The 13,026-nt window shown below is 43.5% G+C and overlaps 1 protein-coding gene across 1 annotated transcript in view; it reads left to right on the top strand.

The window, feature by feature from the left end:
- ADAMTS14 (ADAM metallopeptidase with thrombospondin type 1 motif 14) overlaps nucleotides 1-13,026 on the top strand; it is a 99,322-nt gene that overhangs the window by 50,856 nt on the left and 35,440 nt on the right. Inside the window, exons 5-6 of the mRNA XM_044420508.1 lie at nucleotides 6,332-6,415; nucleotides 7,227-7,383. Of these exons, the coding sequence (XP_044276443.1) occupies nucleotides 6,332-6,415; nucleotides 7,227-7,383 (241 nt within the window). The remainder of the gene's footprint in view (nucleotides 1-6,331; nucleotides 6,416-7,226; nucleotides 7,384-13,026) is intronic.

The following is a 13,026-nucleotide window of genomic DNA, read 5'->3' as shown; positions in this document are numbered from 1 at the left end:
AATAACAGTCATAGTAGGTGTTGTTGTTGATGATGATGGTTTAATATAGCATTCGATTATATCTCTGTGCTGCAGGTTAAAATGGCTAAAGTGCAGAAGAAGTGGACCTCTTGGTAGCTGCTCCCTAAAACTGGAAGACCTTTCCCCTAGAAGAGCCTCAGTTTTAATGTAGATTATTGATACTAAGTACTCAAGGAGTATGAAAAATTATGGCTCTGGGTCTCTCTTTAGGCTTATTTATCAATCACCAAATGAAATCTAGCTCACGTATTTACACTAGTCAGACTGGAAATTCGTGATAGTGCATAGGGAAATATTTTTATCCATGATTTTGGAAAATTTAAGAATTAGTTTGTTTACTTGCCCATAATTAGGGCTGCTTTCTCTCCCTAAAAGAAAAACCATTAACTTACATGTAGTAGTGATATTAGTAGCATACTCCATAGGAACCTGGAATGTAAGATCCATGAATCAAGGCAAGCTGGATGTGGTCAAACAAGAGATGACAAGACTGAACATCGACATCTTAGGAATCAGTGAACTAAATTGGACAGTAATGGGTGAATTTAATTCAGATGACCTTCAGGTATACTACTGTGGGCAAGAATCCCTCAGAAGAAATGGAGTAGCCTTCATAGTCAATAAAAGAGTAGGAAAAGCAGTACTGGAATGCAATCTCCAAAATGACAGAATGATCTCAGTTCGAATCCAAGGAAAACCATTCAACATCACAATAGTCCAAGTCTATGCCCCAACCACTGGTGCTGAAGAGGCTGAAGTTGACCAGTTCTATGAAGCCTACAACACCTTCTAGAATTAACTCCAAAAAATGATGTCCTTATCATCATGGGGGATTGGAATGCTAAAGTAGGAAACCAAAAGATAACCGGAATAACAGGCAAGTTTGGCCTTGGAGTACAAAATGAAGCAGGGCACAGGCTGGTAGAATTTTGTCAAGAGAGTACGATGGTCATAGCAAACACTCTTTTCCAACAACCCAAGAGACAACTCTACACATGGGCATCACCAGACGGTCAACGCAGAAATCAGATTGACTATGTGCTCTGCAGCCAAAGATGGAGAAGTGCTATACAGTCAGTAAAAACTAGACCAGGAGCTGACTGTGGCTCAGATCATGAGCTTCTGGTTGCAAAATTTAGGCTTAAGTTGAAGAAAGTAGGGAAAAGCACTAGGCCACTCAGGTATGACCTAAATCATATCCCTGATGAATATACAGTAGAGGTGACAAATGGATTTAAGAAATTAGATCTGATAGAGTGCCTGATGGAGGTTCGCAACATTGTACAAGAGGTAGCAACTAAAACCATCCCAAAGAAAAAGAAAAGCAAGAAAACGAAATGGCTGTCTGAGGATGCTTTAAAAATAGCTGAGGAAAGAAGGGAAGCGAAAGGCAAGGGAGAAAAGGAAAGATACACCCAATTGAATGCAGAATTCCAGAGACTAGCTAGAAGAGATAAGAATGCCTTCTTAAATGAACAGTGCAAAGAAATAGAAGAAAACAATAGAATAGGGGGACCAGAGATCTCTTCAAGAAAATTGGAGATATGAAGGGAACATTTCATGCAAAGATGGGCATGATAAAGGACCAAAATGGCAGGGACCTAACAGGCAGGAGAGATTAAGAATACATGGCAAGATTACACAGAAGAACTATACAAGAAAGAGCTTAACATCCCTGACAACCTCAGTGGGGTGGTCACTGACCTCGAGCCAGACATCCTGGAATGTGAAGTCAAGTGGGCCTTAGGAAGTCTGAGCAACAACAAAGCTAATGGAGGTGACAGTATTCCAGCTGAGCTATTCAAAATCTCAAAAGACGATGCAGTAAAAATGCTGCACTCAATATGCCAGCAAACTTGGAAAACTCAACAGTGGCCACAGGATTGGAAAAGGTCAGTTTACATTCCGATCCCAAAGAAGGGCAATGCCAAAGAATGTTCAAACTACTGCACCATTGCACTCATTTCACATGCTAGCAAAGTTATGTTCAAAATCCGACAAGCTAGGCTCCAGCAGTATGTGGACCGAGAACTACCAGAAGTACAGTCAGGATTTCGAAGACGGAGAGGAACTAGAGATCAAATTGCCAACATACGCTGGATTATGGAGGAAGCTAGGGAGTTCCAGAAAAACATCTACTCCTGCTTCATTGACTATGCTAAAGCCTTTGATTGTATGGATCACAACAAATGGTGGCAAATTATTAAAGAGATGGGGAGAAAGAACACAAGAGCAACCATGCTGGATCAGACCAAAGGTCCATCTAGTCCAGCACACCCTACACAGGGTGGGAAACCAGCTGCCCAGAGGATCTCTCAAGCAGGATTGGTGCGAGACCTCCTCCTGGCCAAGCTCCTCAGCGGCTGGTACATGCAGCCATACCACCTCTGGTGAAGGACGTAGCACAGTCAGCAAGACCAGTAGCCACTGAAAAACTCCTCACTCATGGATCTGTCGAATTCCCTTTTAAAGCCATCCAGATTGGTGGCCATCACCAGCTCCTGTGGCAGCAAATTTCATAGTTCCACTCTGCATTGTATGACAAGTACTTCTTACTATCTGTCCTAAACATTCCACCAGTGAACTTCATGAGATGATCCCGGCTTCAAGTGTTATGGGAGAAGGAGAGAAATAAGGGAGGATTATTTCAAACACCTCTATCGTATCTCCCCTGCCTCACCTTTTTTTCCCCTGAGCTAAACAGCTCTGGTCGGTGTAGCCACTCCTCATAAGGGAGTTCTTTCAGCCCCCGGATGATTTTTGTTGCCCTTCTCTGTTCTTTTTTCAACTCTGTAATGTCCTTGTTCAGCTGAAAGAGAGAGAAAGAGAGCGAATGGAGTGTCAAAGCATGTGCATTACACAACTCTTGTTTATGCAGCGTCTGATCTATGTTCAGCAAAGCTTGTCTTGGTCTTACTGGCCAAGTAAGGTTCTGGTGATCTTGGGCTGAAGGGATAGACCTTGTCTGTGGGTGGAATGAGAGGGTAAGATGTTTCCCTCTCTCTCTTGTCCTCCACCAGCTGTGAATTTTGTGTGTGTGTGTGAAAGAGAGAGAAACAGAGGAAGGGAGGGGGTGTCCTAGTCATTCTTTTTCCCCTTCCTCCAAGCAGACTTGGACAAAAGCCTTCCAGTTAAAAGGTTTTATTGTGTTAAAGCTGACCAGTCAGGCTGACTTTGTAATACAAAAGGAGAATATTGTAGAAAACAGTAACAAAAGAACAAGCAAAGTTAGAATACTGGCCATTAGGGAAATGGGGCCTAATGATAAGAATGATAGGATTCCAGACAATGCTTCTCCTCTCTTCCCAACTAAGAACAAGCACACCTTTCAGGTGGGTCCTCCCAGTTCAAGGCCCATCACTTGAAGTGTCTGATGCTTCTCAACCTGTCTGCTCTCTTAACCCACGTTGCATTCACAGATTAATGATGTCTGTCTGCTCCTCTCCACATTAGTATGCTCACTAAACTTTCCCACAGAATTTGAAACTAATTCTTAGCAACTGCTTGGCTTATCTTTGAGTCCATTGGCCTTGGCGCCTGGTAGATGCTGTTTCCTCTGTGCCCTTTGGCTGGTTCAGAATCTGCCTCCACATGCTTTGAAGGCTCTTTTACAGGAGGATAGAGTGAGTGAGACAGAGGTTAGCCAGGTTTCTTTTTAAGGGAGTTTTACTAAGCACCTTCAGATTTTGGTTTTGGTAGGTTTCCCAAAAATGAGTTGGAGGAACTAAACAGAGCTGGGTGCAAATGAACAGTTTTCTTTGGCTGGATGAATTCCATCTACTTCTTGGCCACTGCCTCTGTTAAATTCTTGCAGGATGTTCCATGACTGCCCATGGGAAACCCAGCTGCTCTTAGTTCCTTTTGGTGATATCATATTCTAGTCTTGTACCCTTATTAGTACATTTTGTTAATTCAAGATTAACTTGTTTATGGTAATGGAAGATGTTCCTTCAGCAGCTGGCAAAGCAGAGGAGGGGCAGTGAGTAATGTCTGCATGTTGCCACTGAGAATATTTTAAAAATATTTAAAGCATGTATGTCTAAATGCATGCACATGAGTTATATATTTAATCTACAGCCACATCTTTAGATTTTTCAATAGAAAGCAACAACCATTCCATTGACCTTCAGAAATAGAAAGTATTTCCATGTGATTTTTTTAAAAACAAAGGCATTAAACCAGTTTTTTAAAAAATTGCAATCCATTTTGCTCCTAAATAGTCCTTTCCTCTTCAGTAAAGCTGATGAAAGATTACTTTAACCTTCCGCTAGATCCAATTCCCACAACAAATGGTAGGTTCCTACTTAAAAATGGAAGACTTATTGAATGTCTGAGGATATAGAAGTGGGACTAAAAGGATAGCGAAGGAGCAAAAGAAGAGGAAGGGAGAGAGCTTTGGTGAAAACGCTTACAAATCAGCCAGCATTTATTCGGGATTCAGGACTGTCTGTAGGAAGTTGTTTGTGCTTGGCAGGTGGAAAGACGTAAAACCACCCTGGGAAGTTCTCTTGGACGCAGTATTAAACTTGGTTTAATTAACTTTATTAAGATGGAGTGGGCTATAACTGTACTCTAGGGCTTCTTTTATACTTTACAAGGAGAACAATGTATTAATCTCATGTTTATCTCAGATTTCTTATTCTGTGAGTTGCCAATTTATGCAACACTTCTGGTGACTAAGTCCCTGTGAAGTGATCCTTTTATTGCATGCGCTTGCATGTCATGTCAACCCACCCGGGCAATCAGCCATGCCTGGTTGGTTGTTGCCTGAATAACCCATAGTGTGCCGAGCAGGTGATTGCTCTCCCCTTGGGTTGTTCACCCCTCCCTCCCATCCTTCCCTCTCTTCTCAGGGGCCCTGGCGGCACACTGGGACAGGACCCTCCCTGCCACAAGTGTGATCAGTTTTCAGCTCACTGTGGCGTTTTTGTCACTTTAGCTTTTTCTTTTGGAGATTGTGAGAGCCAGTTTGACACCTGGCTTTTGAGATCTTCAGTTTGACATCTGCTGAAATTCCCTTCAGAGTGCCCGATGACACCTTGGTGGGGCTGCCACTGCTTAGGAATTCACCTTTTTTGCTGTACTTGTTCGGATGCAGAGTTTTATATTTCTCTAAGCATAGAACTGAAAGCTTGGGTTGAGTCAATGTTCTGAGTGGTACTTGTAACCTAGAATCTAGGGAACAACTGGAACAGTGAGCTCACCCTTAGTCAAAGCAAAGCAAAGCAAAGCAAAGCAAAGCAAAACCAAGCAAAACAAAACATGCTGTGATGATGTTATGAAGTGGATGTAAATTCTAGAACCAATTTTTTGCAAGCCAATATCACCGATGCCTTTGGTTTCCCTTGATAGCTCATCCTTTGACAACAATCAAGACAAATCTAAGAGAAAAGGGCCAGCTGGAGCATCCTTAGGTCAATGCTCAGGTTGGTACCTGTTGTGCTGTTGGATAGCAGGCACCTCTGAGGATATCAGCCCAGCTGAGACTTACAATTACCGCACTCACAGAGCCGCACGCTTCTGCAGCTCTGCAAAGGCCTTTTTTTCAGGAAAAATGTTTTAAATGCTTGTTTCCCAATCATTGACAGCCCCTCCAATGTGTGGTGACTAAAAAATAGGCTGTCAGGCCAGATTTCTCAATCTTTGAAAAGGAAAAAGTTAAAATGACAAAAACTTGTGGTGAGTTGAAATAGTTCATGATCATGGCATCCAGTCAGTGAGTTTGTCCCAAGTACCGTTTCGATTCTTTGGCACTGGTGGGTGTCTTGACAAGGCTGGCAAGAGCAGCAAGGGGGTTTTGCTAAGGGAATTGCTGGCCAGTTCCCAGTACCTATGCTGGGGTCGATCATCTGGAGTCAGATGGCACAGCACCGTATCACGGGTACAACAACCCCTAGAACAGTGGATCAGGTGTGTTGCCTTCAAGCCAGCCACCCTGTGGGAAGCAGTCTGCATATGCACGGCACAACAACCCATTGTGGGTAATGGAGTGCTGAGTTGTGTGAAACCAGTCACAGTGCCCTGAATACTATTGAAAAAAATAACATCTTCTTACCTGGGGTGGTTTCAATTGCCCTCTCTGTTTCTTGTGAAGGCTACAGTCATTGTCCTTATGACAAGGATGTCAGACCAAGGGAATCCCACTTGGAATCTAGTTCAGCATGGAATTCTGAAGTAGATCTGGGTGTCGTCCACTTTTTAGAGGCGAATTTTTGTCTGTGGTAATAACCACAGTGTTGGTGTGAGGATGAATGAGGTGAGGGATGGAACATACTTTGTGCCTAAAATGTCCGTATGTTTTCCTCCTCAGGTAGATGAAATTTACCATGATGAGTCACTGGGTGCTCACATCAACATTGTCCTGGTTAGAATGATCATGGTCGGATACAGACAGGTAAAATTCTAGTAGCACCTCCCTCCCTCCCTCCCTCCCTCCCATGTAGTGGGATTTAATGTGCATCTGTGCATACATCTATGCCTATGATTTAGGCAGAGGACATAATAAACTTTCAAAGAGGTTGACATCGGTGATCTTCCACCCCCCACCCCCCAAAAAAACCCTTTTCACACAAGCTGCCTTCTGATAGCTTGAGATCAACCTCACTCATGCACCTATTGACAAACTTTAATTTTAAAAGAAAGCTTCCCTGAGATGGGATGGGTGGTGAAGGTGGTGGGGGAAGAGCAGAATGGCTTTCAGGACAGAAAAATTGTGTGGAATTAGCCTTGGCGGGTCTGTGTAATATCATTATGTCTAGGGCGGTCCACTGTTCTAAATGCTATACATAAAAACAAACAACACTCTGCTTGAATACACTGATCTGTCTGTCAGGGAGAACAGTGAGCAAATGCAGGGCTCTGAGTCTGGCTGTCCTCTGGCTCGTCACTAGCGGTGTAGGGGGGGTCCCTCTATGCAGATATGCATGTTCATTCCATCATTTGTCAAAGATGGAAGAGCCTGTCTGGATCTTCCTGGCTTCTCTCCCTTGAGAAACTTATGAGCTATTGACTACCCATTTATCATTTAATCTTTGACTGATGATGGCAGAGATGGCAGAGCAAATTTCTGATTAGCTGTAAGCCTTTCTAGGTCAAAAATACGATTTTGCGCTTTTGGGAGCTGCCGGCGAAACTCTGGCATGCTCTAAACTCAGCATCACTGCTCCTGAAAGAAGACCTTCCTCTTCTTCTCTTGTTTTCTGAAGTCCATCAGTTTAATAGAGCGAGGGAACCCATCTCGGAGCTTGGAGCAGGTCTGCCGCTGGGCCCATTCTCAGCAGCGCTCAGATCCTGAACATGCTGAATACCATGACCATGCCGTGTTCCTCACCAGGCAAGATTTTGGTCCCGCAGGTATGCAAGGTACTGTATTTATCTCGATCAGGTATGTGCAGTTTGGTGGACGTAGGAGAGGGAAGCAGCGAGACAGGAAGGCAGTACCTTCTTTTCTGTTTTCAAGAAAACAGAAAAGAAGATATTGTCAGGTGCCTGAAGACCCTTTTTAGTATGGCCAAGAAATTTCAGAATGGAATTCCTTCCTCGGGGGTTGCTTATTTTTCTCCATATATACTGCAGAAACTTTTACTGATGCTTCCTTCTGCTTCAGTATTTTGAACTAAGGCTATGGCATATTTGAAGAAACGTAAGTGGCCCCTGAGGAAGGAAATTCTTTTCTGAAATGCACTGGCTGTAATACATTTTTTCAGGCACCTGACAATATCTTCTATCTGTTTTGAAACTGAGGAGAGGGCCATCAATGGGAAAGAGCTGCCATTGCCACAGTCTGTGGGGCAGCCCTCTTTGTTCAGGTGTTTTGGACTACAGTTCCCTGATTGCTGACCATTGGCTATCCTATCTGGGACTCATGGGAGTGGAAGTCCAAAGTAAATGGAAGGCACCAAGTTGGGGAAGGTTGCTGTCGGGCTTTGCTGAAGCGGCCGCCTGAAAAGGCTATGCAAGCTGGGTTTTAAGTGGGAAGCATGGAAGACATACATCAGCCTAGTTCGTCCTCTTGCATTCTTCATGTACCTATGACTTTCAGAGGTAAGAGAAAGGCACGGCTCCATTTTCACATGCATAACTCGTATCCCACCAAGCCAAATGCAACTCACTGCCATCATGTATTGTGGCCTCCTTGGACCTTTGCCACCCTGTTTTTTCAATTTATTTACTTTCTGTACTGCCCAATAGCTGAAGGTCTCTGGGCAGTGCACAGCAATTCTAGACTTGTTGCAAAAAGAGGAGGTTCACTGAATCCCTGGCAGACTGTCTTATATGCTACTGAAATCCGTCTGACTTGGTTGGTCACAGGTTGTGCCCACCCGCTTGCCCATCCACCTGAATTGCAGCCATGCAGAATAACAAACTAAACCCGCATCTCTAAACAAGTGCTTAGGGTAACCTTGCTTAAACAGGTGTCTTCAAGACGTCTTGGCTTGCAACGCCCTCCATTCCTAGCCAGCAGTCTAACAAATCTAGAGGGCAGCAGGATGGGGACAGTTGGCATTTGGGGAGGTGCTAAACTGACAGATGGGTTTCCAAAATCCCACGAAAGAGAGGGATTTATGGGGAGGATCTGCAGCAGGGGCACTTAATGCTTTTCATGCCTGCTAATTCTTTTCTGGAAGTACTAGGCCTGCCTCTGCTATCCAGAGACAGGGGAATCAAGTCAGGGTTGCACCTGCCCTCCATTCCGTGTACGGAGTCCTAGTGAGCTGGCAATTAAATCTTAACTTTAATCTTAACACACAGCAGCGTCCTCCGTCACAACTAGCTTAGCCGGTGCAGGGAAGCCATGCGGCACAAACTTCCAGCTCTTTCCCACCACTCTGAGTCTCCCAGTGTTTTTCTGCCTTCATGGTATGGGTGCCCCCCCCCCCACACACACACATTGATTTTGCCTGTAGCCTGATACTGGATTTGGGCTGGGGAAAAACACTTCAAAAAATAGAGGTCATGGGGCTATTTGGAGGAGAAAACTGGCAGATGGAAGAGGACCGAACCCCCTTGCAGTCTCTGCCTTGCAAATGAATGCTTGCATTATCATTATGAACGGGAAATGGGTGTGGGAAGCCTATATTTTCCCTTCTAATGTGTAATTTGACCAAAGTTCCTCTGAAATAGGAGGGCTTTACATATAAAATGCAAGTTTCAGTGAGCAGTCTCCAACTTCTGTAAAGCACATCTGGGTTTCTCTAAGGCAAAATAAAACATTGACTATAGTGGTCCAAGACTTCTGTGAGAAAAATGTTCTTCAGCAGAGCAACACAATTTAAACTTGGCCTGAAATTACATTCATTTCTGGCTGCTGTTTTTGCTGTGAGCAAGAGGTGAAGTATTTGAAAAGAATCTTGAATATTAGCCAAAATCATTGCTTCCCCCAACGCCACTTTCCAAAGAACAAATTTCTTGTAAACAATAGCAGGTCAGTATTTTCGACTTGTCTGTACCCTTCTTCTCCCCAAAGCAATGCCCTGGACTCCAGGAAAGAATGCTAGCTTGCACTTTTAACTGTACTATCCTCAGAAGAACTTGCACAGCAATCCAAAATGGTTATATCTTTTAGTCCACCCAAGAAGACTTAAATAATATGCCAATTCAAATGATGTAAAAAACTTTAAAAAGAATAAAGTGCAATTGGTTTACTGTGTCAGTATCAGCTTGCTTACTGAACTACCATATATATTGGTGTATAAGGCAACTTGCATATAAAATAAGGTCAATATTTTGGGCTGTTATATGGGTATTTGTCAGCTGGATGATTCTAGGCTCTTGTGATGCCACATTACTGTATTCTAGCTAATAGACACGTTCTTCTCTGAGTTGGAGGCTGATGGCAGCCTGCAAAGGGGTTGACTGGCTGTGGTCAATCATGGGAATGGCTGATGTCAGTGCCACAGATGGGCATGGGGGGGGCAGACATGGGGGGGCAGTGAGAGGGAGAAGGTCCGCATGGGCAGTAATGCAATGCAGGATAAGCTCCTTTGGGACCAGTAAGAAGTTTTGTTTTTAATGATTATTCATTAAAAAACAAGTTTGTCAATACAACTGTCTTTATTATCTATCCTTTTAAAATGACGAATTTAATATGATAAAAAATGTTCACCTGGCGTATAAGAGGACCGCCACCCCTCAATTTTGGCTTTGTTATTTCCAATTTCAAGGGTCGTCTTACATGCTGGTATATACGGTAGGCACCTGATCAATCTCCCTTCATTTGAAAGTAAGAATAAAGTCTGCCACCTCTTGTCTTTTCCATTGTTTTCGCAGGAACAGCAGAGGAGTGGCAGTGCTGGACCTCTCCACTTCCGATGTGGGGAGACATCTTAGGGTTAGCTTCCATCTCAGGACTTAGCCTTTACTAGGTTGTTATTGTTTGTACTTTCAAGTGTTGTTATAACACTGCATTTATTTATATATATATTGCTTTTTGCCTTGACTGGACTTGGCCTAGAAAGGTGTCTTACAAATAGTTTTTATCTGGGGCTCCCAAAGTAGAACGACAACGCTCATCCCCTGCCATTTTCTATTCCAGCTTGGGATGATGGCTCTTGTAGTCAAACAGCATCTGGGGACCTCAGGTTTGGAAGTCTGTTTAAATATACATAGGACTAGATCACTTGAAAATTATCTGAATATTCATGTATGTTTGTTTTCTCAAATGCTGAGGAATAATCTAATAGCAAGAAATTGTTCTTTGGAGTCCAGAAAACAATCCTTTGGGTTTACTTTGCATCAAATCTTTCTTGACAATAGTGGTTACATGTGGGTATAATACCAATTTTTATTTTATTTTTCCAGAATGTTCTTGGTGTAGCACTTTTGTCATATAAATAAGGCAAACAGAAAAAAAATCATGATTATTTGGGTGCATATAAATAAGGAAAGGGGAGTACCTAGAGACTGTCTTGCTGAGAAAACACCTTTGAGGTGCAACAGAAGATTCCAGAAGGAATACTGTGCATGTTTAGACAGAAAAAAGGTGCTACAACTCCCAGCATTTCTTGGCCAACCACTCTTACATTACTTTTGATTTTTGGTCCATGTGCCCACATAGTCTGTAATAAAATATATAAAAAAGGGATGGAGTTTTCAAATGTTGCTCTGAGGATTTGCAATCTGATGCTGCAAATTTTTCTTTCATGTTTTCAGGTAGAACAAAAGAGACTCATAGAACCACTGGCTGTTTACATAGAACATGTGCACCCATTCATTCCCCTCTTCCTACAAGTATCTTGCCTAGTTCTGCTGTGTGGCAAATCTTGCTATTCGAGGAGCATTTCTCTTCTTTGTTTTCATTTTGGGGGAGGACTGCACTCCAGAAATAGCATGAATTCTTCAAGAAGAGATACATTGCTTCAGGGCTGCTGGTGTTGCTTTGGGTATAATGAGGTGCATCACTCCTGCTTGAATTGTTGTTGTTGTTAGTCGAGAAGTCATGTCATGTCCGACCCATCTCAACCCCATGGACAACATTCCTCCAGGCCTCCCTGTCCTCCACCATTCCCCGGAGTCCACTCAAGCTCACACCGACTGCTTCAGCGACTCCATCTAGCCACCTCATTCTCTGCCGTCCCCTTCTTCTTTTGCCATCTATTGTTCCCAACATTAGGCTCTTCTCCAGGGAGTCCTTCCTTCTCATTATGTGGCCAAAGTATTTGAGTTTCATCTTCAGGATCTGACCTTCTAAAGAGCACTCAGGGTTGATCTCCTCTAGGACTGACCGGTTTGATTGCTTTGTAGTCCAAGGGACTCACAGGAGTCTTCTCCAGCACCACAATTCAAAGGTCTCAATCCTTTGGCGCTCAGCCTTCCTTATGGTCCAGCTTTCACAGCCATACATTGCAATCGGGAAAACCATAGCCTTGACTATACACACTTTGTTGGCAGGGTGATGTCTCTGCTTTTTAGTATGCTGTCTAGGTTTGCCATAGCTTTCCTCCCCAGGAGCAAGCGTCTTTTAATTTCTTGGCTGCAGTCCCTGTCTGCAGTGATCTTGGAGCCCAGGAAAATAAAATCTGCCACTACCTCCATTTCTTCCCCATCTATTTGCCAGGAAGTGAGAGGAGTGGATGCCATGATCTTAGTTTTCTTAATGTTGAGTTTCAAGCCAGCTTTGCACTCTCCTCCTTCACCCGCATCAAGAGGCTCTTTAGTTCCTCTTCACTTTCTGCCATGAGAGTGATATCATCTGCATATCTGAGGTTGTTGATATTTCTCCCAGCAATCTTAATTCCAACTGGTGATTCATCTAGCCCTGCCTTTCTCATGATGTGCTCTGCATATAAGTTAAATAGGCAGGGTGACAGTATACAGCCTTGCCAAACTCCTTTCTCAATTTTGGACCAATCAGTGGTTCCGTGTCCAGTTCTCACTGTTGCTTCTTAACCTGCATATAGGTTTCTCAAGAGAGAAATGAGATGGTCTGGTACTCCCATCTCTTTAAGAACTTGCCACAATTTGTTGTGATCCACGCAATCAAAGGCTTTCCCCATCAGCCCTAGTCAGCACTGCCAACGGTGAGGGATCCTGCGAGATTCAGTCCAACAAATAGGTGGAAGTGCATATGTTCCACCTCCCTGATCTAAATTATGGGAAGGACAGGCTTAAAAAGAACTTTGTTGCTGCTGCTGCTTTTTAAAATAGCACGTCCTTTAATGATGAAAAGGGGAAGGGAAGGGAAGGGGTGATTCTGGGCAGCATAATTTCACCGGCACTGTCCAGGAGCTATCCTAATGCCTCTGTGATGGATGCCACACTCAGGAATAAAGCGGTGGTCCCTGCAGAGAGTGAGAGACTGAGGTCTACTTTTCTCACATGTTTATGCTTTGGGGACAGAACAGCTTCTTGGTATAGGATGTATTAGTGGGGAAAACATCGTGTGAGTTCTGCCCGCCCATTAAATGAGCATTAAATAGTCCTTGTATAAATAGAAGTACATCTGGAAAGTCCCTTATTTGAGAGGCTTTGTGGGTGATTTGAATGCCTGATAAAGAATTGTGACAA

The sequence above is a fragment of the Varanus komodoensis genome, unplaced genomic scaffold, assembly GCF_004798865.1.
Source record: "Varanus komodoensis strain SLA01 unplaced genomic scaffold, ASM479886v1 scaffold11, whole genome shotgun sequence".
In the NCBI taxonomy this organism is placed as follows: domain Eukaryota; kingdom Metazoa; phylum Chordata; class Lepidosauria; order Squamata; family Varanidae; genus Varanus; species Varanus komodoensis.
This window is presented reverse-complemented; position numbering and strand designations above follow the sequence as displayed.